General features: G+C 41.0%; 1 protein-coding gene across 2 annotated transcripts in view; it reads left to right on the top strand.

Annotated features, from left to right (window-relative positions):
• wnk4b (WNK lysine deficient protein kinase 4b) overlaps positions 1 to 22846 on the top strand; it is a 60526-nt gene that overhangs the window by 15799 nt on the left and 21881 nt on the right. For both annotated transcript variants that reach the window (XM_053492324.1, XM_053492323.1), the window contains exons 2-4: positions 14189 to 14361; positions 14693 to 14913; positions 16128 to 16285. In XM_053492324.1, coding sequence (XP_053348299.1) covers positions 14189 to 14361; positions 14693 to 14913; positions 16128 to 16285 — 552 coding nt within the window. The remainder of the gene's footprint in view (positions 1 to 14188; positions 14362 to 14692; positions 14914 to 16127; positions 16286 to 22846) is intronic.

Below are 22846 nucleotides of genomic sequence, written 5' to 3'. Positions count from 1 at the left end.
TGGATTGTTTTCCAACTGTAAAGGTCAATGCTTTGTGCTCCAGAGAGTGCAATGGTAAAACATGCAATAAAGTACAGAAGTAAGTTAAGCTGAAAGCTGGGTTCCCCTTCACCATTTAAAGACCGGGTTCTAGAGTTCTGGATTTACATCCCGCTGAGGTTTTAACAAGTTGCCAGCAGACCAAACCTTTTCAACCTTCTGGAACAACACACCATCATGTACAGTATGAACCCTCTTCCACATACTCAGAGCTGCTTACAATTGCCTACTGTCCCTGTGATTGACAAGTGAGATACCTGATAACTCCTCCCACTCAAAGAGCAAGGCCAGTCTTGGTTCATGGATAAGAATGGCTGCAAAATTGCCAGGAATCAAAGTTGATCTCCTGGCAGGAGAATTAACTTTTTTCTTTTTATTTGACCTCATTTTGGTTCAAAATTGATATTTCGAGGATCAGGTACTTAAAAAAATTCATAGAAAAATATGCTCTTAAATTAGTGCTAGAGTGCTCCCCTCTACTTGGAGACAGGGCTCTAAATAGAATAATTTTTTGAACGCTAAAACGTTCGACATTACATCACAGTGAAGCGCTGTTCATCACGTATCTCAGCATGTTAGGAAGTTGGGGTCAGGTTAAGGGTGTTGCTCGAGGGTCCAACAGGGGCAGACTGGATTTGCTGCAGTTTGAACCCCTGACCTTCCAATCAGAGCCTTAACCTTTCAGCATCAATGAACCTTAAGTTTAAGTTAAGCTTTTATTTGTTCCATATACACTACTGCCCAGTGAAATTCCCTCTTCGCATATCCCAGTGTAACTGGGGTCAGCCATGATACAGCACCCTGGAGCAGATAGGGTTAAGGGCTTTGCTTAAGGGCCCGACAGCGGCAACCTGGTGAACCTGACCGACCTACTGATCAGTACCTGAGCTACCACTGCCCTTAGAGACATTTTAGTGTATTCTAAGTCTCCAGTGGTTCAATTCCTGTAGATCTTTTCATTCCGTTATTATGGTTATACTGTACATACACTCTTAGAACAAAGGGTTCTCAGCCTGGTTCTAACAAGAAGAAAAGCAAGTTCTTTGGATGGGCAAGCATAGGAGCAAGGGGTTTCATAGGATACCCTTCTTATAGGAAAATACTTTTTGGTTTTGCAGTATATACAGTAGAACTATATATAGAAGCTCCCTTAAAGTGATAAACACAAAGTCTTGCTTATTCCTTTAAATTCTTGACCTAAGAAGCACTACCTCACCAGGATGCTAAAGAAACCTTAAATGTCTCCATTAACAGTGCAGCTGTGCAATCTGTACTAATTATTTCGTCAAAATGTCAGGGTACTCATAAGTGTTCTGTAAACAGGTCCACAGCTCGACCCTGCCTTTTATTTATTCGGAGTAATCACTCAGTCCTGCTGTACAAAGACATTTTAAACCCAAGAGTAAAGAGTTGCTAAACGAATAATTATTTGAAATAAGCAGCTTATTAAATAAGCGCTCGGTGATTAAACAGGGGTGCAGTTTGTCTTTCCATGTTGATGCAGCTCTAAATCAGAAGGGCAAGTGTTTTGCACAGGATGTAAAGTAATTGTCCTGTGACTCATCTCACATCTCCAACAGAAAAGCCAGAAAACTAATGATTTATTCTCCTCAGATACTACCGAGGGGTTTTTCGGCCTGAGATCTCTCAGTTGACGTCATTAAAGAAGGTCGAGTATTCAGTGCAAAAACAGGAATCAGACTCACAGCATAATGAGACAAGAAGAATTGAAAGGAAATTCAGTGAAGACAGAAATGTAGTGGCCAGGAAAAAGGACAGGAAAATGGCCCCTTGTTGGATGGAAAGCATTTCAGACAGTCGATATGTTCACCATCATGGAACTTCTCAAAGCATTAGAATTTTTTTACTTGAAGCCACGAAAAGGGTGGCACAAACTTTTGCACTGAGAAATTTGGGATTTTTTTATTGTTCCTCGATTGTTCCTCTCAGAGAACCCTAATACATAGATAGTTTTTCTTTTTCTAAATCCCATCTTTTGGAAAAAGAAAAACACTTCTTCAGAGGTTCTTTAAGGGTCTGTTGGGAAATTAAGTGAGGAACGTTTTTGAAGACACGTTTTTTTCTTATGATTGTGTAAAGCTGCTTTGCAGCAATGACAGTTGTTGAAAGCGCTATACAAAAAAATTGAATTGAATTTCCTAAGAGTGCTGCAGAGGTCCAGAACTGCTCATAATGAATTATATGTTAATAAACACTGTTTAATTGTTCCACACACAGACACTGTGAGTTAGGCAGATGCTTTTCCTGATTAAACTCAAAGGTCTCACCCGTCAGTTTAGCAACACTTTCCTGCGTTCGGCTCGTTGCTATGTTGCCCACTCGGGAATTTCCAGCACTTTCGGAGCACCTGTTGTGAAAACATAATCACGCCTGCTGCAAATCAGGCAACTGTTCGAGAAAACAAGGGCGTTCGTACTGTTTGTTCCAAAACATAAAAGCTGAAATGGTTATAAAGGAGCCTCAGGGACACTATAGATTAATAGTTGGTGCGGGAATAAGAGAATCTCAGGGTTTTAAAAGGAGAAAACAGGTAAGCTCTTGTTCCCAACACACACACACACACACACACACACACATATTGATGCACTGGAATGTTTTTCACCCACTGTGTAGGAGAGAATTAAAAAAAAACAAAAAAACACATCAGCATGAGCCAGAGGAAACCTACGGCCTCGGCATGACGCAGTGTGTGTGCAGGTTGTAATGTGTAAGGAACAGAACACTCCCCCCCGTGTTGTGCGCTTATAGGAGATTTATCAACGACGATGTACTGTAGTAGGATTACCTGAAATAGATTATTTTACAGATAATTTTCCTTTTTTTTTTTCAAATTTTTGTACATTTTGATTAACAGTAAACTAAATTATCATATATATATATATATATGAAGAATTTTATCTTAACATTCTTAAAATAAGATTACTAAGATAATTTAGTGTACTGTTTTATATATATATGATTATTATGTTTATTTTTTGCAGTGTAAGTTACAAAGCTCACTTATCATCATATCACAGCCTCGGTCCTAGTTTCTTTCTCTCTGTGGTTTTGGGAAAGAAAAACAAAATGCTGGTAAGACCAGAAGCTGTGAACCGAACATCAATCCCGATGTTACATAACAGCCTGATCATCCATGCTTCCCGGAGTGCTTGTGAGCAGACAGACCTTTCTCTCTGACAGACTGAGGATTTAGAGACTGAGAGAAACATTATTAACATTGTGGCCTTAAAGAAATGGGACAGAAGATAAAAGGGAGGGAGAGAGAGGATTGGATTGTTGTGTTCTGTTTAATCTTGGTTTCTCCTCACAAATAAAAACAGAACAGAAAAAGTGAAGAAGGGAAGAAATAAAAAAAGAAAAAAAAGCACTTCTATAAATAAACTAAAGAAAGTGTGGAGTTTAAATGCTCAGAGTAAACAACAGGAAACAGGAAGCAGTTAGAGGATTATATCTTCATGAACAGGGGCAGTGCTAGCTCAAAGCCCTTTTCCACCGAAGTGAACCGGGTGCTAGTTCATGTCTGCTAGCGCTAGTGCAGAACTGGTTCAATAGCGAACATCCTAAGAACTTGCTTTGTTTTTTTTTATGGTATTAAGAGTCATTTAATTACATCATTGTATATGTCTGTGTACGTCTCTACTTTCACAGCTATGCTAGCAAAGAAATGCTAAAATGCAAAAAAAAAAAATGCTAGCAGAAAGCACAACAAAAACAACTTGTTCTGTGTGCTTAATCATTACCAGAAAGCATTACTAGAAGGCTGCTCATTGCATAATGAGACCATTTTTTAAAGATGGCGGTCACTTTTAGTTGGTTGTGATAATCCCATCCCGCAGCCCCTGACGCAATCGGTTCTTTGTTCTAGCCTAGCAAAATTTTGGTGCCACCATGGATATTGGAAATTGGGCACCAGCTCCGGCTCTGTGTTACTGATTAGAAGGTTGGTGGTTCAAGCCCCAGCTCTACCAAGTTGCTGCTGTTGGGCCCTTGAGTAAGGCTCTTATCCCAGGGGTGCTGTATAAGGGTTGGCACTGTGCTCTGACCCCAGCTTCCTAACAAAGCTGGAATGTGCGAAGAATAAAAAATGTCACTGTGCAGTAATGAATAAGGGCTTAACTTCCTTACGTTATTTATGTAGCCTGTTTAATCCTTATTTTTACTGTTGATCTGTAACAGTTATTGTTAAAATATACAGAGGACGTATATAGAGGACAGTACACTGTGCTTAGAAATTATTACCTAAATTATGTTTTTTTTTAAACCCTATTAACCAGATTGTCCTGAAAAGAATTTCCAGAAGAAGGTTCCCAAACCAACATAAATACAACATCTGACCACACGGCATGTGGATTGTCTACACCTCCAGGCTAAAATATTGTAATCTCCACTTCAAGTCGTCGCTGCTGTTGTGTCAAGTCCGTGTTGGTCTCAAAATAGAAATAAATTTAATAAAGCCATGCTGGTGTATTTTTTATTTTTTACAAGCCTGGATTAATCCAGCGTCACACTGTTGTACATCGTGTTGTTACTGTAGCACAGTGTGTGAAGTAGCGTTACAGGAAATCTGCAGTGATAAGGTGTATCTGCTGAGACGCAGCTGTCAGTCAACGCCACCCAAGTTCCCATTAAACACCTTGTGGCCTAGAGTGTGCACTGTGTGTTCCTGATAAAGTCTAACACATGCACGCACACACGCACGCACACACACACACACACGCAGACACACAGAGGAGTCCCACTGCATGTGTGAATATAGATATAATGTCTCAGTGCTGTGCTGTTAGAGGAAAATCATCCTACTGTACGTGTGTGATGAAGCTGAGTCAGCATTACTACTATTCATCTTCCTGTAAATGCATGTCTCAACAAGTTTGTTTTTCTCTTGCATCACAACAATTTGCAATTTTTATCTATTTTCAGTTTCTCTCATATCTTCATATTAAATGAAAGTAACAGGAACACATGTTTTACAACGACAGGCGGCCAACTGTTTAAAGATACCATTTCAAAACTGATTTTTTATGTAAGAACCTCAGCAGCAGCCTCATTTCCCCTCTCGTTTGTTCCAACCACCAGTAAACTAATAACCGGCCTGATCATCTGTTATCATCTGTTTCTCACTGGTTCATGCCTTAACTCTTAAAACCCAAGCGGCACAGATACGTGCTGGCACCTCAGCAAAGGGGAAATGACGAGTAAAAAAGTGCTTATGGTGATGTCTTGATGGGTTGTGTTAACAGGGAGTTTTAGACTTCAAAGTGTGTATTTGGGTTACCATTACTTCTTGAAGGGTAAATTTTTACCCCTAACAGAATATTGGAATGAGGTTGCAAAAATGTAAAAAAATAAGCAAATTATCATTTTGGTAATATGTCATTTTTGTCCATGCGACCCAGTTTCTAATTTTTTGCTGACTCATGTTTGAAAACTAAAATTCAGTTCATTATATTACATATTTCTCAGTTATTTAGCTATTTTAAAAAAATGTAATCTGTTATTCAGACAATTTATGTAATCCGTGAGCCAGACGGCAGTCATTCCCAATCCTTTGGTGTGTGTGTGTGTGTGTGTGTGTGCGAAAGTCGTCCTACAAACCCCGTCCCTGATAACCCCGCCCCCCCCTGTTATTCCTGCTGTTATTCCCCTATCTCACCTATGAGCAAAAAAATTAATAAAAGAACAGAAAACAAATAATGGCTAAAATGCTCTAAGATTTAAGGAGTATTACGTTAGATTATTTTTTTATATTTGATTTATAGGACAAAAAAATGACTTACTCTGAAACTACTCATATATGAGACAATAAAGTCCTTTAGGAAGCCTAGAGAAATGTTCCTCAGGACTACATTAAAATACAAGAATGTCTGGCTCTTTGGAAGCAAACTGCGAAGAAATTAGGGGGGTCATGACTTTTGCACGGAACCGTATAGTTACATTTTATGATGTAGAATCTTAAACATAACTGTACACTTCAGACTGGGCAGCTGAAGATCAGGTTATCGTCTTCCAATCTTCATCTGTGCTGTTTAAATCGGCCTGTGCCTGATTGCTTTAAGGGTTGACATGTGGTTCATCCTGAGATAGTTTCCGACTTACAGCTTTTGAAAAGACTGGTTACTTTAGTCACAGCTCAAACCAATCTGCCCATTCTCTTCTAATCTCTCTTATCAACAAGAAGGTGAAACCAGACATATCTAAAATAGCTAATAATATAAAATCTCATCTCACGATGAGGGTTCGAGTCCCACCTCGGGTTTGTGTGCTTGGTGTTTGCATGTCCTAACAGTGCTGCAAGAGTTTCTTTACCCAGTCCAAAGACACTATGTTGTAAAGACATAGAAGACTAGAGATCTCTACCTAGAAAATGGTTCTGGCCTTGACTGGTGTTGGCAACTGTTTCTCTGGGGACTTGACAGTTCGATAGTTCAGGACTGGAACTTCTTACAAGTCTACCTGGGTCTTCAATAACTACCTGGACTCCATATTAACATCAATTAACATCAGCTATTATAGCTGAACTGCCTCCCACCCTACACACTGTATAAATGCAGATCATTTACTGCTTTCTGTTTCACCCAAATGAGGATGGGTTCCCTGTTGAGTCTGGTTCCTCTCAAGGTTTCTTCCTATTACCATCTCAGGGAGTTTTTCCTTGCCACTGTCGCCCTCGGCTTGCTCACCAGGGACAAACTGACCATTTTGATTCATACAAATTCACATTTCATACAAACTTAAATAATTCTTTTGACTGTGTAAAGCTGCTTTGCGGCAATGAAAATTGCTAAAAGCGCTATACAAATAAAATTTTATTAAATTGAATTGAATTAAAGACATAAAGTCTACATGAGCTCCCTATCCCTGATATGACGGTAATGTTTTGTCTATCATCGAGGTGTCAGAAGAAGCCACCCAGTGTCCTCTTGGGATCATTTTTCCTTTTTTTGATGGGTGTCAATAATTTTGGAGCTTGCTGTAAGCAAATTGGATTTTGCCTGTAAATATCTCTTTAACACACATCATAAAAGTGTCAAGACTGGTGAATTTTCCCAAATGGAGTTCCACAGTACACACACACACACACACACAAACGCACACACACACTATGAAATGTAATGGCAGACTGTGCTGTGCTGTTATGACATGTGATTTGAATTCCATGTGACAAACTGTATTTAAAGGCAGTTCTTGTCTCAGCTGCAACACTCACCAAAAATCTCATTTAGCTTCTTATATAAGAACTCAAAACTTTTACACAGCCACACTTTGTTCTTCCTGCTCCTGTATCTGTATTTCCTCCCATCTGTGCACCAAACCTCTGTTCCTCTCAAAGCACAGCCGGTGATTGAATCCAGACTTCATGCGCTCTATAAACAAACAAGCCTCAGTGTGATGTCGAGTCGAGGCAGGGGGACGTCGTGTGGGACTTTCGTCAGCAGTAAATTGCTCCGCTAAAAGGCTAGTCCTGTTCAGGAGCGTGGAGCTCGGGCCAACACCTGTCGAACAGCAGCGCCAGTCAGAAAGGCTGGACTCTAGCCAGCTCATCAGTGCCTGCGAAAGGAGCTCTGCTTGCTTTTAACGTTCCTGAAGGTTTTGTGGTATTTGTTCAGCATGAGAAAAAAAGAAGTTCTAGTAATTTTCCACCTTTTGGAAGGGTTTGCAGTGTCTATACACTATCAGAAAGGAAGGTAGTTCCGCATAGTTTATACATTCATGAGGGTTTTGTAGAATCTGTGCACCATCAGAGCGAATCATCTGCACCACAGATTCCTCCTTATGTAAAAGAGTGTTCGCCCTATCGTCCGGAGATTGTTTGATTCCCAGATGATGCTAAAGATTAGCTCAACACTTTGTTTGTCTGCAAACTCAGGCAAGTGGAAGGGGCGGATAGTGATTTTCTGTGAGTGTGTCACGCCGCCATCCCTAACATGCCGTGAGCAGCAGTTCAAAAAGACGTAGTCAGCTGGCACCACATTTTCTCAGAGGAAGAATATGATAGTCTTTGGCCCACATGGTTGGTAGCTGCCACTTTGATGGGAGAGTGTCCCGACTCTGCCTCTCTGATGGGTGGGAAATGGCTAGCAGTGGATAAAATTTTGTTCCCCCAAAACTGCTCCCAAGAATGGGAATCTTTCGAGATTCGCGAGCCACATATCAGGCCACCTTTACCCTCAGGCGCCTTAAGACCTGACGGTAGAAATTATTGGTGGTCTGGGCCCAGAGGCATGAATTCTTAATGCACAGTGCCACGAATGTGAAAAAACAGGGTCGTACCCAAACACCAGTAATGACCCTCGACATGAAGGACATGTCACCCACAGCGTCCATGCTAACAGAGTTCTTGGCAGACTTCGACGCGTTATTCCTTCTGCAAACGTGTGGATTGTCTGGACCTGATCCATGTGACACACCAACAACAGCAGCACTGTTGTGGATTGTTCTCGGACGATCATGATGCACAAGTTGCCAAATGGTTTAAACGTTTTTGGGGGTTGAGCTAATTCTGATTGAGTCTTCCTGGTTCTTTCTTGTGGTCTTCCGGTGATGTTCTTCCGCTCTTGAAGTTCGCGTGCCACTTAAAACACACTCGTTGCAGCATCGCCATAAACTTGCCGAATCATGTCAAATGTCTCAGTGGCAGATTTGCCCAGTTTCACACAGTGCATTCACTCTGTTCTAATTTGCTGTCCATGATGAAACATGGTAACATGGTAACACACATGGTCAGAACAGCACCAGCATCACAGCTCCCAATGTCCACAGGATGATGTCTTTTGGCACACTGACTTATGAAGGTCGTTGCTGCGCCTGCGTCCGTGACTGCGCCTCCAGCCTGTGCTAAAATCTGTTGGCATGTTACAAGACCAGTCTCAAAACTTTTTGAGGCTTATTCGGGATTGTGTTTGTTTTGGGTTTTGTTCTGGTCCTGTCTTTTCCCTTATCTTATCATTGTTTTGCTAAAGTACCTGATTGTGTTTACCTGTTCTATGTTACTGCTTGGATAGCTTTCCTGTGTAGAGTATACACAAAAACTTTTTTTTTTTGTTAATTTTTTTCTTTGCTTATTGCTTATTCTGTAAATCATGCCACGTGATAAAACACATGGAGTGTCCCTTTAATGTGTTTGAATCCAGCTTATGATGAAGCCCAAACATCTGTGTGTACTAAAAATAAGCTATGCACATGGGCTCTCCACTGTTTGTGCATAGGTGTGTGTGGCCATTTAATCATCAAATAATACTCAGTTTGACGGCTAATAGAAGACCAGGGGGGACCTAACTGCCGAGAAGTGCAAGAGTCAAGATCTCCTCCGCACAGCTGTTTTTCTAATCTGTCATTTAATAGCACAAGCACACTTTAACCAATAACCCAGCATGCTCTCAACCCCCATGACACACACACATACACACATGCGCTTGATCACATGCACAGTATGTTCTCAGTTTTCAGTCCCTGTTGGTTTTCCTTGTGGCTGTCTGTCAACAAGCTGGCGCATTTATTAGCCACAGCTCAGTGCTAGCGCTCAAGTCCAGCTTCAGCGAGGTTGATGGGTTTCAGAAAGATTTTTAAGGGTATGTTGTTGTGAGCTGAAAAAGCAAGGCAGGACATCGATCATTGTGCTCAGGTTCCTGCTTCTAAGCTCTGCACACCTGAGAACAAGGCCGGAGAAGCAGTGTGTACAAGAGTTGCAAATAAACTCAGCAAACGCGGCTGCATGAGTCATGTCCAAATTCTTAAAATGTTCATCGGGACAGGTTTGCAATGCAAACACAAGAGGAGCGGAGCAACAGGCCATGCCTCCTGACTTATTTACAGTAGCAAATAACCAGTCTTAAAGATTTATTATGTCATAACAGTTATAATAATCTTATACAGTCTGGTGCCACCCTGAAGCTGGTTATTTTCCATATCCAGTAGTAGGGATGGAAATCACCAGTCATCTTGATTCTTGATTTTCACCCGATTTCACTCACTTACTCACTCATCTATACTGCGTTATCCAGTATTCAGGGTGGCGGGGGGGCCTGGAGCTAATTCTTAGGGCACGAGGCAGGGTACACCCTGGACAGGGTGCCAATCCATCGCAGGGCACACACACACTTTGACACAATACGGCCAATTTGGGGCACGCCCATTAGACTAATCTGTAGGTCTTTGGACTGTGGGAGAAAACCAGAACACCCGGTAGAAACCCACCAAGCACGGGGAGAACATGCAAACTCCGTGCACACAGAGATGGGAATCCAGCCTGGCTTGCAAGGTTTGGAATCGAACCCAGACCCTGGAGGTGCAAGGCGACAGTGCTAACCACTACCACCCGATTTTATTACAATTAAAACATTTTTAAAAAGTTTATTAATTAATTAAGTGTAGCCCGTTCCTTTTAACATTAGTTTTCTTACTTAAAAGCGCAGCATTTAAACAACACTAACTAACTTACTTATTGCTAAAATGCAAGAGTTTAACAATTAATTGACCAACACATAGCTCTGTCCTCTGTCATAATTATTATTTCTTAACAAACTTAGCAAATAATTCACTCTTAACACAAGGGATGAAAATGTGTAAACAGTTTACCTTTAGGATTAAACAGATGCCTCGAAAACTCGAGTTGAGTGTTTGCAAGCAAACAGGCGCACAAGTCTTCTAATGCACAGTATTTTCAACTAATTAGTGCTTGTGGCGTTTGGAGACTGATGTAAGTGTGTAATAAGTGGGTTTAAGACTAATTTGCTCACAGAGTTTGGCAGTTTAAAGGCTTTTAATGGGTGTGATTTTTGATAATGAAACACCATGAAAATCAACTTCTCTTGCGCCACACATAAGCTTCTGCACTTGGTACAGAATTGGTTATATCTGAGGCTGATCGGCCGATCGCCAGTCACAGCAAATCAAATTGAAAACCAGGCAATTCTGGTAATTGTGGCCGATTAACCAATTCGATTCCCCCCTCAAGTCTGTATACATTTTGTATGTTCTCCCCGTTCTTGGTGGGTTTCTCCAGGTATTCCAGTTTCCTCCCACAGTCCCAAGACATGCAGATTAGGTTAACTGGCGTTTACAAATTGTCTGCTTGTTTGCCCTGCAATGGACTTTGGCACCCTTTCCAGGGTGTACCCCGCCTCATGCGCCAAGTCCTCTGGGGTAGGCTCCAGGCTTCCCACAACCCTGTACACCATAAGCGCTATAGGTAATGAGGGAATGAATTATATTAAATAAAGATTGTTGATTACTTTTAATGTTGAGAAAGTCCATGAAACAAGTGAGAACATTCTGTTCTCATGTAAGTTATAGCAGCTGTAAACATCTGTCCCCTCTCCAGCCTCTCTTTTAATGCACGTTTTACCAGTTACATAATTAGACAAAAAAAAATTACAAAGAATAAACTCTCCTTAAAGAAATCTTTTTAATTTCCGCCATTTTGGATTTTTTTTTAGCATTTCGGGTAAAAAAAATCCACTTCTCCTACTCTTTCCCCTACAGTCTTTGTACAAATTGTATAATTAGTTTAATTTGTTTACTCTCCTAAGGTACAGTCCTTAAATACACATCTTGATGATGGTGGATGAAAATTCTCCTTCTTTATAGGATTACATAAGAAACATTCACAGTGTGTACACCATGCACCATACTCACCCCCACACCACCCCACCCCACCCCATCCCTGTGCCTTCGCCATTACTTACTTGCGTCCCAAACTCCCAGAAGCCCTTTAAATGTTCTTGGCATGGTTCCTCATTCCCTTAGCTCTCAAGTAAAATTTAATTTAGACTTCATGGCTTGCATTTTGTAATTACAAGCTGTGAGTTATATGTAACATGACTTGCCAAGTTCTGCGTTTTTGTGGTCTTGGGGTTTGGCAGAGATGACTTCATATTTAACGCCCGCATGTATAACTACACACCGTACTCAAACCCTGACTTTGTAAAACAGTTTTCTTTTTCTGTTCATTTAAGAAATGTTAGAGGAGTCAAGTCAGCTATGGTTTAGCGAATATGAAATGCTAATCTCTGGAGAAAACTCTATGCCAGATGTAAGAGCGTTTGCACCATGCGGGAAATGTTACATGCAGATGGTATATATTCATATTCGCAATTTTCTCATTAAAATGCAATCACTGCCCAATCACAGCACTAAGCTGTGCTTGTGGGTGTGGCTTAATCTGAGAAAAGGGAAAGTACTTAACTGTGTGATTTATACAATAGTTTTTGTCTCTCTCCGTTTCTTTTCAAAGTTGGACTAAATCAGCCTATGATCTAACTCGATTTTAATGACCAGTTACAGGCATTATTATGTGGCTTGCACATCTCTCGTGTGCATGACACAGCAACCAAAGCCTGTCCGTGGCATCTGTTTGCTTCACATTTACCACATATTGTTTGCTGAAGCCTGATGGATGTCATCTCTGTTTTATTATTTGTAAACTCACTAACACCTTTCACACAGTAACTTCCATTCATTCCGTTCATGTATGACCAGATTACTGAGCAAACTGTCAGTTTTGGGAGTTCCCAAGAGTCATCCTCAGATCCGTTGTGTATGGCACGACCAACTTGCTGACTGCCAGCACGAGTGACTGTTCGCCGTGCACGTGTTAAACCGAGATTGCAAGTAAAATCCCTAAGCGCACTAACAGACGTGAAGAGGATTGTATGAAGTGGTGCGTGGGAGGCTCTCCAGAGCCCTCATGTCACCTACATTACACCATACCAGAATAAGTGAACCAGCAATGCCGAATAGTGTAAAGGAAAAACCATTTGCTCAAATTGCTTTTGCATAACAAGAGATGAAAAGGCAAATGTGCTTAAAAGCTCAGCCGGAGAATTAATGGTATAATAGCGTAATAGTATAATCATGCAATGGTGTAATAGTGTGACTGCTTATGTAGGTATTCTACAATTATGTATAGATTTAGATTTCTGTGAGGTCATTAAGCAGAGATCAGAATCATCCAGAAGGGACCAGAATGGTTTAAAAGTGAAGCAGTTTCAATTCCAAATAATCATTTTAATTATTTAAAATTACCAGAGCTGACAGTTGTGGTGGTTCTTCAGGACTGACTTTCACTATCAAGACAAAAATAAGTAGGAAGAAGGCTAAGCTTAATCTTAACCTCTGTAACATAACTGTATCCTTTGTAACCTCAACCTTAACCTTAAAAGCCTTAGCCTTAACCCTGACCATGTAAGCGTTACCATATCCATATCCTGAACCCACTGACCCTAACCTGAACCCCTGTCAACCTAACGTGAACCCACTGATCCTAACCTGAAGCCCATTGACCCGAATTCAAAGCCATTGACTCTAACCTGAAGCCCACTGACCTTAATTTAGACCCACTGACTCCAACCTAAAGCCCACTGACCTTAATTGGAACCCACTGACCCTAACCTGAACCCACTGACCCTAACCTGAACCCACTGACCCTAATCTGAACCCAATCGACCCTAACCTAAACCCACTGACCATAACTTAAATTCCACTGACCCTAACCTGAACCCTCGTAACCTAACCAGTACCTCATTGACCCTAACCCTTTACCCCACTGACACAAACCTGAACCACACTGACCCTAAACTGAACCACTCTGGTCCTAACCCAACCTCCTCCCCCTTCCCTGAGCCCCACTGTCCATACCCCTAATCCTGCTGATCCTAACCTAAATCCCCTCACGGTAACTTTAATCTCATGACCCTATTCTGAACCTTACTCATCCTAATTTGAACCCCATTCACCTGAACATGAAGCTCGTGTCACTCAGCCCTAAATCCCCCTCCCCCTAACCTGACAGATCAGAGACCACTTGAGGCAAAAGTCCAGTATGTTTGAGTAGTGTGGACACTCTGTATTGTGACTGATCTCATCCTCTGACCTGCACAGCCAGAGCCCATAAAACAGGAAGGCAGGGAGAGGGTCACTCTTGGCATAGTGTGAAGGTCAGTTTCCTTGTACTCTACTTCTCCTTTGTGTTCGAGATTGGGGTTAGAGAGTGCTACAGCGAGCGATAAGATTCTACCTATAAGTGTTTGTGTCTTGGCTTTAATCACGTAGCTTGTCTCATAAAACACTTATGCTATCAGGAGTCTGAACACTCAGGTCAATTTCTCAGTCTGTTGTGTTTGTTTTGCAGACACGGCGGCTGAGTAAAGCGGAGCGACAGCGCTTTAGCGAGGAGGTAGAGATGCTGAAGGGGCTGCAGCACCCCAACATCGTTCGCTTCTATGACTCCTGGAAGTCCACTGTTAAAGGTCACAAGTGCATCATCCTGGTTACTGAACTTATGACTTCAGGAACACTCAAGACGTAAGTTCAGTCCTGTCAGGAACACACACATTCACACGCACGCACATGCACGCACACAAACACACACACACACACACACACACACACACACACACACACACACAAAAAAAACTTTGGCCTTTCTATCAATTAGTCTGTCCTGTCTTTCTCTCAGTTTTTATTTTTTTCCTTCCTTCCATCTGTCTCTCTCAGTTTATTTATCTGTCACTATCCTTCTTTCTGTCTGTCCATCTGCCTGTCAGTTCTTTCTTTCTTTCTTTCTTTCTTTCTTTCTTTCTTTCCTCCTGACACTTAAAGAAACAGCTCACTCCTCTGTCTTACTTCCACTCAGATACCTGAAGCGGTTCAAAGAGATGAAGCTGAAACTTCTACAGCGCTGGAGCCACCAGATCCTGAAGGGCCTCCACTTCCTGCACACCCGCACCCCACCCATCATCCACCGGGATCTCAAGTGCGACAACATCTTTATCACAGGACCCACTGGATCTGTCAAGATTGGAGATTTGGGTCTGGCGACACTTAAGAGCGCCTCCTTCGCCAAAAGCGTCATCGGTAAGTTAGCTACCGATTTGAGTCAATTCATCTGATTCCGATTCGACAAGAAACAATTATCACAGGTTGTGAAAGAAAATGTTTAAAGCAAGGTATTTCTGTAATTATTAAATCAGTCATGTGGCACAAAAACACAACAGAAAAACTAAACAAATGAACCAAAAGATTCAGTTAAATCTGCATAAGATCCCTTATTACAGGTTCTTGGCTGGTGTGCGATGTTATCTTAGGGGTTAAACTGACCTTTACAGTTATTACTGTAAACATCACCTGCGCCACCTCTTCGTCCAACACAGAGTGTGTGTTTATTTATTGATTCCTCCATATTTACACCAGCACAGCTCCAGCCAGAGATTAGATATAATGACGTTAACAGACACGTGCTGCATTTACAGCGAAGGTTTCGGTGAAACTCCTAAAGTTCTCACATTTTGTCACTGATGGTAAACTTTATTCTGTTGATTCCACTGCGATGGTTGTGAGCACCTCTTACTACAGAACAAAATGTTTATGGGATGGAGTCTGATCTGATCTGGCTCCTCCTACCTAAGCAGAGTCAAGCCAGAAATCCGGGAGTAGAGTGTTGTACAGCAATGTGTAGGTTGGGCTTAGGGTTAAAGGTGAAGTTGGATCAGATTCAGCTCCACCCCTGGAATTCTGCTGCTCTTTTTAGTTTTATTGACCTTTAATTCATTGTGGTGAGGGAGGTGGCTGCCTCTTAATGGAGGCTCTTAACGCTGAAATGACTGACTAGGCCTAGTCTCTGACACTCCTGTTTATTCATTAGAAGCAAGTGTTTAGATGTGAAACATGTAAGGTATGCAAATATGCTGCTCAGCAAAATCTATAAAAAAACTCAAGGCATGCCATGATAAAAAAGCACCAGAACACCCAGTACAACCTCACTTTCCACGAGGCCCAACAGGCAAAGGGCCCAAAGCCCTTAACCCAGCCTCTAAACTCCCCAGATCCTAATCCGATCAAGCAACCATGGAATGTGCCCACATTCTGTTGCCAGGCACCGCAGCACACAGGTGTGTTGTGGAATCATGCCCTGAGAGGCCAGAGCCACCCTGGTGGCAAAAGTGGAACCCAAAACCTAGGTGGTTTTATATTATATATGTATATTGAAGACAAAGGTGTTCCTCAAAGTTCTGTACTGGACCCACTAAACATTTCAAGTTTTGCCCGCTCTTTCTTTTTCTCTCTTACAGGAACTCCTGAATTCATGGCTCCGGAGATGTACGAAGAGAAGTACGATGAGGCAGTGGATGTTTACGCGTTTGGGATGTGCATCCTGGAGATGACTACGTCGGAATATCCATACTCGGAATGCCAGAACGCAGCCCAGATCTACCGCAAAGTCACCAGCGTGAGTGATGCGTAATTTTCTTGCTACCTCAGAATTGTAAGGTTAAGATTATTGCATGTATGCATAAAGATTTTACCTCAATGACCTCAAACCATTTGACACGACCAGCCTTTGAACAGTCATCTGTGAGATCACTTAAGTTAAAAAAGTTACCCGTTGTATGTTTTATCAATTCTGTCTACATAAAACGTCATGGAACGTGTTTACTATAGATAATACTGTAGCAGCTATGAACCGTTTATATCTCACCAAAAACCAGGCAATTACAGCTTTACCTCTGGCTGATTTAGAAATGTCACCATATCAAGCAGTATGATTATACAGTACCTGTTTTTTATCTGTCTGTCAGGAGCGTCTACTGTACACGTCCCTGTAAATGAATTGTTATTACAGTAACATCGATGTATCAGAACAAGCGCATTAGTATAATCCTGTGATTTCATGGCTTCAGAGTAAAGAACTCATCAGCACCGTGTTACAGCTTGTATTTCTTCCTAAACATCTTTTGCTAACGTCCTCGAGCCATTTTCCTGACACGGCTCTCAGCAGGACACTGTGTGCGCAGCTGCTTATCTATGTGCAGACGCCCACGCTCTTTTCTTACACTCATCTCTGCGAACTTTTCACACTCTCTCTCTCAGGTTGTCTGCACTTTAATAACCTACTTCTCTGAGGGGTTGTTCAGGAGCCCTCTAATGGCTCACTGAAGCCGATACGAACGTCCCAGGGATCCTTCATCACAGCAGAACGGACAATTAACACGTCTCGGCAGTGCTCTAATTCTATAAACACACACACTTGTTTCAATCTTAGCAATAATCAGGCTTGCTCGGAGACCACAGGATTGTAAGTTACAGCAAGAGAGCGCGTCATTAACGACGTGGACAGATCCATAAATGTGACGTCTGCGCGCCGCAGCCTGTCCCAAGCGTCTGATCTGGAGGTTTTAGTAATCTCACAAATGGCGCCATTTATACAACCTGAGCTAAACTGGAATTTCAGGATCTATTTAATCAACAGGGAAAGATAGCACACGAATAACATGTCTTAGAGTCGCGTACCACAATGACTCAAATTCTATGTAGTCTATGTAGCGCACCACATGTCTGTATGTGTGTCGGTGTTCGGATTTAAAGTGGGTGTGGCATAAACTGAAAGTGTTTCAAGAAACCTTCTGATTTATGCCACGCCCATTTCACAGTTCAACAGTTACACTAGAATAAAGCTGCAGACATGTGGAGCACTTTATCGATTAGATACAGATAATGTCATCATGTTACATCCCTAAAACAGTGCAATATACAGTAGCACTTTAACTCGGTAGACAGTGTGTGTGTGTGTTGGTTTCAGTGTCCTTGAGCTGCGCTTTGTTCTTTCTCCGTGTCACGTACTTATACCCAACCCTTATCTCATCCTCTTGATTGTCAAAGAGGAAGGAAAGATTTGAACGTACAAGTGTGTGCAATGCTTTCGTAATGCTTTCCAAGCGCATACGTTCCTGACAGTGATGTGTATTCCTGGCCCCGTCTCATAGCATGAGTGTTTTTTTCTGTCACAGGAGAAGATTGGAATTAAAAAATGAGAAACTTTATTCTTTCGGACATTGTGCTATGAAGAGGACGTAAGCGTCTGGATTCTACGAAGCATGAATACGTGATGTTCGCTAAAAAAACATCTGCCGGAACAAAACCTCATAAGCACATGATGTCAAAAGAAAAGATAAAAAAAAAAGAAGGAAAGACACACTTGGTGTCGTGCTGCTGTAGAAAAATAATAATCCGAACTTCAGGGTGGTTTGAGCAACTCTGCTTCACCACACCACATTATTTTTCTTTAACAGCACAAGACTAGTGTTTTATTCCTTACACAACGCACTTAATAAATCTGGCTGTACATATAGTAATTACTGTTTATGGTGGGTTTTTTTGTGCTGGCTGTAGAAGAGCTTGGCTTACTCAGAAAGTCGCTGCTGCTTATGTTGACGTTGTTGTCAAGATGGCAACATGAGTGGAAAAATTGTTTGGGTGGCAATGCTGCGGGCCGGGGGAGGGGGGAGGGGTGTTACAACTGCTCGAGGTCACCGAGGGAAAGAGCGGCATGATGGGAAAGTAATAAAAGCTCGCACATCAGCTGACAAGGGAATGCTGCTGATAGACGAGTTCATATGCCTCGATCTAGATCAAGCCTCAAAAGCGGGAGACGTCTGTCTGTCTGTCTCTCTCTCTCTCCACACATCATCTAAAATTTTATAATAAAAAATACTTGCAGGAAAGTTTTCTCTTATTAACTTAAAGAGAGGGAATGACAGGTTTAAAGATGCTTTAACGTATGTACTGTAAGAACAGGAACTCTGTTAATTCACAGACATCCAATAGATTAAAGGAACTATAAACATAAAAAAAAAAAAAAAACATAAAAATGACGGATCATTCCGTAGCCTCTCTACAGAGTTCGCTCACGTCCCCGCTCAGGTCCACTCTGTGTATAACTTTGTAAGATAAATCTTTATATGAGAACAGATGGGTTTGCTGAACTTGTTCCTGTTTGAAGACATTGATCATGTACAGTTATTATCAGGTGGCAGAAATTACACTGAGGAGGAAATGACACAGGCACAGTGTTAGATTATGAGTTTTTGAAAAGGTTAATGAAAAAATTTAATTGTTGGCAAATTAATCCTGTTTGAGAGGGGGAAAAATTCAACAGGACAGGAAACAGGAACTTCATCAACCTCTGAGTGATACAAGTAACTGAGCTGTTCATCACCCTACTACTTAAGTATTCATTATTATAGCTGTGATTAAAACACTGAGAATGGTTTTGGAGAAATAATGAATTTATGTGTATGAAATAATGAAAGGTAGAAATAAATCTACCTTTATTTCACTATGTACTGTAATCCCCTGCACTTATTCCAGCGTTACACTTCGCTTAGATACCATCAAGGTAGAAAAGATCTACTTTGACTGTCTGATTCACGTCTAACACGCTGGTCTCCCAGGAGCTCCTTTAATCTGTCAAACATGTAGAAACAGCTTGGACCGTGGTCATGACTATGCGGAGGATGTGGGAATAACTCCCAGCCAAGTTTCTGTAACATGCAAGTGGTACAGTGGGCAGTATGAGCTCATGCATACTGTACGTTGTCCTGTAAAGACAGAAAGCCTTCGGTAGGCCGTTTGTTCCATTAAAGAAAAGGGGCATTAAAGGAGTTCCTGGGAGGACAGCATTTGAGGTGTGAATGAGACAGCCAGTCCAATCATGGCACCGGTGTACTGAGAAAACTTTCCACCTTAATGGTATCCGAGCACTAGTTAGATTTTGGGATAAGTGTATGAACGTAGTAGAGGATTATATAGAGAAATAAAGGAAGATTTTAATCTCAGAACTGTGTTCTGCTATTCTGTATGATCAAAAGTCCCACTTTGACTTGAACACCCTGTGTTTAAACTAGCTTAACCTCCTTGGCCTTTTTAATATTCTTTATATAAATTACTCAAAAATAGAAGCACTTCTAATTGTTAAGCATGAAATCAAACTGTATAGCTAACCTTTTTACATTCCATTAAAAATGACATGACACTAGAATCCTTTATAGTGACCCAGGGTTTGTGAGGCACATGATGAAAAAATTCTGATTTGAAGAAGCACAGAGGACACAGTTGTTTAATTTTTAAAGGTTGCATCGAGAGTGAAGACGTTGTGTGTGTGTGTGTGTGTGTGTGGAGGGAAACTGCTTTAAAAACGCACTAACATTTAAAAAGACGATTGGTCTGATGCATGATCACGTCCCTGAGCCATGTAAGAAGCTTCCCATTCAGCCCACAGTTTAATCCATATGTGTTCCAGCACATCGCACCACTTTAACACAGCAGTGCCGTTAAAGCATTCATTCCTTTCAGCTGTGGAGATTTCCTCTCCTCAAAGTTTTCATACTTGGCATGAAAACTCGACTCCGTATCCAGACCAGGCTCAGTTTTGGGCTTCTTATTTGAGGGAAAGTTTGTTTTCACATGGCTGGGTTTTTCTGAACTGCAGATTGATTGCACTTTTTGCACATTAATTCTGTTAGCTTTTTCTTTTTAGAAAGCAAAATCACTTCTGTCCTCAGCATTGTAAAGCCCACATCAGGAAATAACACAGCAATTGAGATACTGTAAGTGTATTAGCTACTGCAGTGGTTGTCGCTCCGGTACTGGAAAACCCACTTCCCTGCCCATTTCAGTGCTTTCTGAGCTTCCAGCACACCTGAATTAACCAATCAACTAATTAACAGCCTTTTTCTAATTAAATTGGGTGTGGTACAAACACTGGTTGAAAACCACTGGACTAGAAGGAAATCATCAGCAGTTACAATGTCTTGGACAGACAAGCAGTTGTTGTTGTTGTTGGTGGTGAATTGGTTAGTTGGTTGTTTTAGTTCTTTGGTTGTTTGTTTTGGTTAGTTATCAGTTATTTTGTTTGAGTGTTGTTTGGTAATTTTGGTTGTTGTTTTTGCTGGTTAATTGTTTGTTTTGGTTTGTTGATTGTTTAGTTGTTGTGAATGTTGCTTGCTTGGTTGGTTAGGTTTTTTTTTTGTTTGCTTGGTTGGTTGGTTGGTTAGTTTTTTTTTTGTTTGTTTATTAGCTAGTTTTATTGTAAATTATTTAAAAATAATAATAACCATTATTTATACTCTTTTTAATCAGGCATTGGATATAAACATTTACTGCTATAACAACTCTGGATGGTTTCCTTCATACAGTACATTATTTTATTTTTTTAAAGCGTCGCATAGCAGGCTTAATGGTAAATAAAAGCATGAAGTTTTAATCTAATTAGACTCTTACTTATTAAATGTGTTGATTAACTGTCTGTAACAACAGCTCTGACAGTAGTGCACTCGTTATCTATTACAGTTAATGTTTCTATGGTAACAGCTCGTTCACAGTGGCACTCTTACTTACTGTATGGAGGAGTCTGCAAGGAGTGTCAAATAAAGCTGTAACTTTAGGTTTCCTGATATCTCCAGGACATACAGTAGGGGTTTAAGCTGCAGAGAAACAATAGAGTCTGCTTATGTGTGTGACAACAGGAGCTGTCTTCTTCAACATTAAAAGAAACTAAAAATGGGTTAAAGCCATTATATTGTTTTTAAAATAAAAAAAAAAAAAAAAAAATTGCTGTAAGAGGAATGAAACACATTAGCACACACACACTGAATAGAAATACAAAAGAAATAAGAGTCTTAAGTGAAAAAATCTAAATGTTAAAAGCATTTTTGTTTTTGTGTTATAAAGTCACATGACCAGTGTTCAAGTGTGCGGCATAAAAAAGATAAAACGTGCTAGCGAAGAGCAGACTGGTCTCGGAGCTCGTTCGTGAGAGTTAGAGTGTTTAAATACGACAGTTTTTCCAGCCGCTCTTGCTCACCAGGCTTTTGCAAACAACACACACAATTAGCGTGATTATCTGAGGCGAGCTAATTAGGTTCGGGTTAGCTCGCCTCATGCAATTAAATCGTGTTCAGAACTACTTCTGGGATGAAGCCATTAACAAACGGCTATGTAGCGTGCTCCCTGATGTAGCATTAGCACAGAGAGAGTGCTAATGCTAATTAGGCAGAAAACACACAATCAGCTTTTAGTTCCTTGTTTCAACATGGATGTGGGGGTTTTATCCAGGTGTGTGTGTGTGTATGTGTGTGTGAAAAATGAGGGGGTGTAAGGTTAAGTGACACCTCTCATCGACTGTTTAATAATTATGGCATAAAGCTGCTGCTATAGTGCAGCACGCCTCCCCACTTAAAGCCACTGATCAAATGTAAATGAAACTGTGTGTGTGTGTGTGTGTTTAATGTTCAAAAATGTCTGTTATTACACCTTGTTGCACTGTACTGTGTGTGTTTGGGGGTTATGAAAGAGATAGAGAGACAAAGTGGCAGGAAAATGCCACAAAAATTAGTAGTGAAAGGAATATCGAAAAAAAGAGACATGAAAATGACGGGAATAGAGAAGGGAAGATAAAGACAACTGTACAGAGACTAAAAAGAGACAGAAAGACAGATGGATAGAGAGAGAGAGGAAAAGGAGACAAATTTGCAGGAAGAAATGCAGATTGATAGGGGGATGGAAAGACAGAAAAAAGTAGGTAGGTGGTCACAGAAAGAGAGAAAGAAAAAGACAAGGACATAAGGACACACTGACAGAGAATGAGAGAGAGGCAGATGGGCAGAGAGAGAAAGAAAGAGAAATAGAAAGAAATTATATTGATACAAAGAGACAGAAGGAGTTAGAGAGAAGGATCTGAATCTGCTCATTTTTCCTGTCCTATGATTTCTTCACACAAAACAGAGTAAAGAAGGAGAGATGAGCTAAACAGAGTTTACAAACAGGCCGGTCGTTTCCGTAATCGAACTGAAAAGGTCTTGTTTCTGTCGAGGATGAGGGCTGATGATTCTAATTAGATCTAAAGAACGGAATGTATGTTCCTGCTCTCCAAAATTACATCAGTAAAGGCTTTGATGGATTTCTGCAGCACACTGCTCCTCATTCAGGCATGCCAGGTAGAAAAGGTCATCAT

Source organism: Clarias gariepinus, chromosome 3 (assembly GCF_024256425.1).
Source record: "Clarias gariepinus isolate MV-2021 ecotype Netherlands chromosome 3, CGAR_prim_01v2, whole genome shotgun sequence".
In the NCBI taxonomy this organism is placed as follows: domain Eukaryota; kingdom Metazoa; phylum Chordata; class Actinopteri; order Siluriformes; family Clariidae; genus Clarias; species Clarias gariepinus.
The sequence above is the reverse complement of the archived record's forward strand: the minus strand, read 5'-3'. Positions and strand labels throughout refer to the sequence as shown.